At 60.1% G+C, this 3,785-nt stretch overlaps 1 protein-coding gene across 1 annotated transcript in view; it reads right to left on the bottom strand.

Annotated features, from left to right (window-relative positions):
• The window catches only part of NARF (nuclear prelamin A recognition factor), a 28,402-nt gene that overhangs the window by 11,566 nt on the left and 13,051 nt on the right, over positions 1-3,785 (bottom strand). Inside the window, exons 5-6 of the mRNA XM_019661856.1 lie at positions 1,757-1,891; positions 613-808 (exon numbers count right to left, since the gene is read on the bottom strand). Of these exons, the coding sequence (XP_019517401.1) occupies positions 613-808; positions 1,757-1,891 (331 nt within the window). The remainder of the gene's footprint in view (positions 1-612; positions 809-1,756; positions 1,892-3,785) is intronic.

Genomic DNA, 3,785 nt, shown 5'->3' with positions numbered 1-3,785 from the left:
GCCGGGACTGTGTGGCTCTGAGCGGGCTTCAGGTGACTGGGAGACTCCTGCAGTCCAGTCCTGTCTGGTTCCCACAGCGCCGGACCACGTTTGTTCTGAGGACTGTCATCTGACTGAGGACAACACATGGGGAGCTCCGGCAGACCACAGGAGGAGGCCACGTCGCGGGTGGCACTGGGGCATCAGGGAGGACCAGGCTGGCTACTGCCAGTCCCCGGAGGCAGCCCCGTTTTGCGAGCTGGTGGTCTGAGTTGGGGCCAGAAGAGGGAAGGAGACAGTACAGTGACCAGCTGGACGGGGCCACACCTGGTGATAGGAGGGGACCCTGGGCAGCTGAGGGTCATGGGAAGAGCTCCAAGGGCGAGGCAGGGCCTCAGGAGCCTGGCTGGGAGTTCCCGTCGTGTGAGGACGGATGTGGCCAAGCAGGCGGACGCCTGCTCACTGCGATCTGTGCAAAGGCCAGGGCGGCAGCCACACGGGCCTCCATGGTGTGTGCATCTCCGGGTGAGGCCCAGGGGCCCCTGGCAGGGTGGCCACTGTTTCCACTTGGCCTGGGGCTGAGAGCACCCGGCTGTGCCCAATGGGCGCCCCCAGTCCTGCTTACCCTCAACTCAGTTCCAGCACCAGCTAGCCCCACATGGAAGCCCAGCTCCTGACCCGTGCTGCCCTCCAGGAAGAGGTCGGCTTACCTGCCGTCTGGCGAAGTAATCCTTCACCAGAGAGCCCATGATCTGCTGGGGAGACTTGGCGGTGCAGAGGTGAGGGGTGATGGGGTGACCCAGTACCCGCTCAGCGTATCGGACCCAACCTGCGGAAAGAGCGGGTCCCGTGTCAGCTCCTCGGACTGCTCCCTCCTGCTTCCCACACACCCCAGGGTTACCGAGCTCCTAAGACCCCGACACCTATTCGTTAGGCCTTGCCATGAGGGTGCGACACACCCTTTCCTGAAGCCGCCACCACCCTCAGCAATTGGGGCCACAGGAAGCCTGGAGGGTGCCAGGAACAGGTGCCTCTGTTGGCCCGGGAGCAGAGGACGGAGAGGGGAAGCCAGGATAGCTGGTCCCCCAAAAGACGGGATGTTCTTGAAGGGGTGGCTACAAGGCAGTGGCCCCGGCTGCACGGTTCCAGCTGCAAACATGTTCTTGCAGCCGGACTGCAGCCACACCACAGATGGCTCCGCCATGCCCCCTGGGAGCACTGCTGCTGCGTGGTTGCCAAGGGTGGACCAGGTCAGAGGTCAGCAGACCCACAGCCCACTCCCTTCTCCCGCTAGGCCTGGCCTGGTGAGAAGGGCATCTCGTGACACCTGCTGACCCTGCAGACTGGTTTTAAAAGTGCTGCCAGATGGAATCTCAGTATCAACTCAGTAAAGAAATGTTTTTATTCCATAATTTTTATTTAAGCTGGCAAAGAATCGATGAGTGTTCGCCATGCTATCATCTATAATTATTTAGATGTCTGAAATATGCCATACTTTTGAGAAAAAATAGACTTATTTTTCCCAATACATGATATTTGTCTCAGAAACTTTAGCAGTACGGATAAATGAAGACAAAATATTAACACTCAGCTGTCAGGTCTCCCCCCCACCCTCCACTCCCCCACTCCCCCCCAATCAAACCACCCAGAATTAATGAGTATGTTGGGTGACATGAAATCCTGCACCTGGCCCAAACTCCTCCCCAGGTCTAGGAGTCCAGGGGGGCTGGGCCTGCTGACCTCTGACCTCACCCACTGCCCTGCCCCTGGTGCTCACCAGGACAGGCGGAGGTCAGCATGGGTAATGCGGGTTGCTCCTCACTGTGCTGGTGGTACCGACGCACGAATTCTCTCTGGCTTTCCAGGATGCTGAAGTCCGCAGCTATCGTTGTGTCAAACACATAATGCACTCCTGCAGGGGAGAGGGGCTCAGCTTTACATCACCAGCCTGGGGCCTACTCTCTGAGTCTGGGCCTCAGAGAGACCAACTGAGAAAGCAGGTTCTGCAGGCAGCCTCCTGAGCTAGCGGTCACCCCATGAGCTGGCAGTCGCCCTCCTGAGGCTAGCGGTCGCCCTCCTGAGCTGGCAGTCACCCTCCTGAGCTGGCGGTCACCCTGTGAGCGAGCAGGCACCCTCCTGAGCTGGCGGGGACCCTCCTGAGCTGGCAGGCACCCTCCTGAGCTGGCGGGGACCCTCCTGAGCTGGCGGGCACCCTCCTGAGCTGGCGGGCACCCTCCTGAGCTGGTGGTCAACCCCATGAGCTGGCGGNGACTTCAGAGCACGCTGGCCTGAGCCCCACCCAGGACGGGCCGCATGGTCAGCCAGCTCAGCACAGGCTGTGGCCACTCGAGCGGCTGAAATTCCATAAACCTCAGTCCAGCCATCCACAAAAGGACCACCACCGGAGGACCTGCTGAGTGGCCCGTGCGTGTCCCGCACAGTAGGAGCACCAGTGTCGACTAGGGTCACTGACCACAGGAGCCCAGCCTGCTGTTCTTGGTACCCAGGGAACTGAGGAAACTGTTGCCTGGGGCAGCCGCACCTGGGGCAAGTCCAGATGTGAACGTCGGAACAGACAGAGCTTGGGAAGGCAGTGTGGGTAGTAAGCAGGCAGCCCCGCGACAGACCACCGACACCCGACGCCCCACATCCCACACCAGGGGCCTGCCCACATGCCATTCAAGAGCCAGGCAGATGGCCAAGGGTTACGGTGGAGCTGTGGGGTGACATGGGGAATGGCCCCCAGGTCAGGTGCCACCTGCACCCACACCTTGGCACAGCACATGAAGTCGGGAGGCCCTGGGACACGTGACCGCCAGAGACCACGAGGAAGCCCATCCCTAGGCGGCCCTCCCTGCAAAAGCCACTTACAGGGTATCCACAGCAGCGTCCTTTGCTGACAGGTCACTTTGCTCCATTATCTGCACAATTTCACCTACAGGTGAAGGAGAGGCAGGAGGCGCCATGAGAGGACTCAGCTGGTGCCGGCGGAACCTCACACGTGCCCCACAGCTGTGTCCATGCTATTTTCTTCCCCGCAGCAAATTCTAAGTGAAGGTGACCCTGGATGCTGTCCTCACACAGACAGCAAGGAGCCATCTCAAGGCCAAAGTAAGGCCAGTACAGTGGAAAACGCGAATAAGACGTAAGAGAAGGCTCTGAATTCCTCTCTGTGCTCCTGAAATGAAGGACTTTGGCAAACCACCTCTTCGTGTTTTGTTTGCCAAGCACAACACTTTGTGGTGATGTGAGGATGACCGAACACACTGGCGGGATTTACGTGACGCACTGTCGTCGGCACTGAGACTGACGGACACCAGAACACTCCTGGCACGGATTCTGCACCCAGGAAGAGGCCTGGGTGTGGTTCCCATAAAACCCACCATCCGAGGCAAGCAGCCTGCAGCCCCTCCCGACCCACTCGCCCCGCCAGGCTCGGCCCCACAGCAGCCTGCACGGCGGAGGCCTGTCTTGGGCGTCCACGGGCTGGAATTCTGGGTCAGGGCCCCACGGAGGGGATCATGGCCCCCAAAGGTCGCCCAGCCCCACCCACCTCTCACCTGAGGTTAACACGCAGTCAGCACCCCGGGAACTATGCAAAGCTGTGGGAAAATCTTCTCGAAGGGCCTCCAGCTTCTTGTCATAGCAAGGGGCCACAATGACATGGAAAATCTTATCTGGGGACAGGTTCTGTGGAGAAGAGCAAGCCTGTGTTCAGGGCCATGCAACACTGCTGCTCAGGGTGCGCCTGCAGGCCACTCCGCCCCCCTGGCTTCTGGGAGCCAGGCAGCCCTGGTCTGAGTCCA

The sequence above is a fragment of the Hipposideros armiger genome, unplaced genomic scaffold (assembly GCF_001890085.2).
Source record: "Hipposideros armiger isolate ML-2016 unplaced genomic scaffold, ASM189008v1 scaffold_362, whole genome shotgun sequence".
Lineage (NCBI taxonomy): Eukaryota > Metazoa > Chordata > Mammalia > Chiroptera > Hipposideridae > Hipposideros > Hipposideros armiger.
Note: the sequence above shows the minus strand (reverse complement) of the source record. Positions and strands in the feature narration are given on the sequence as shown.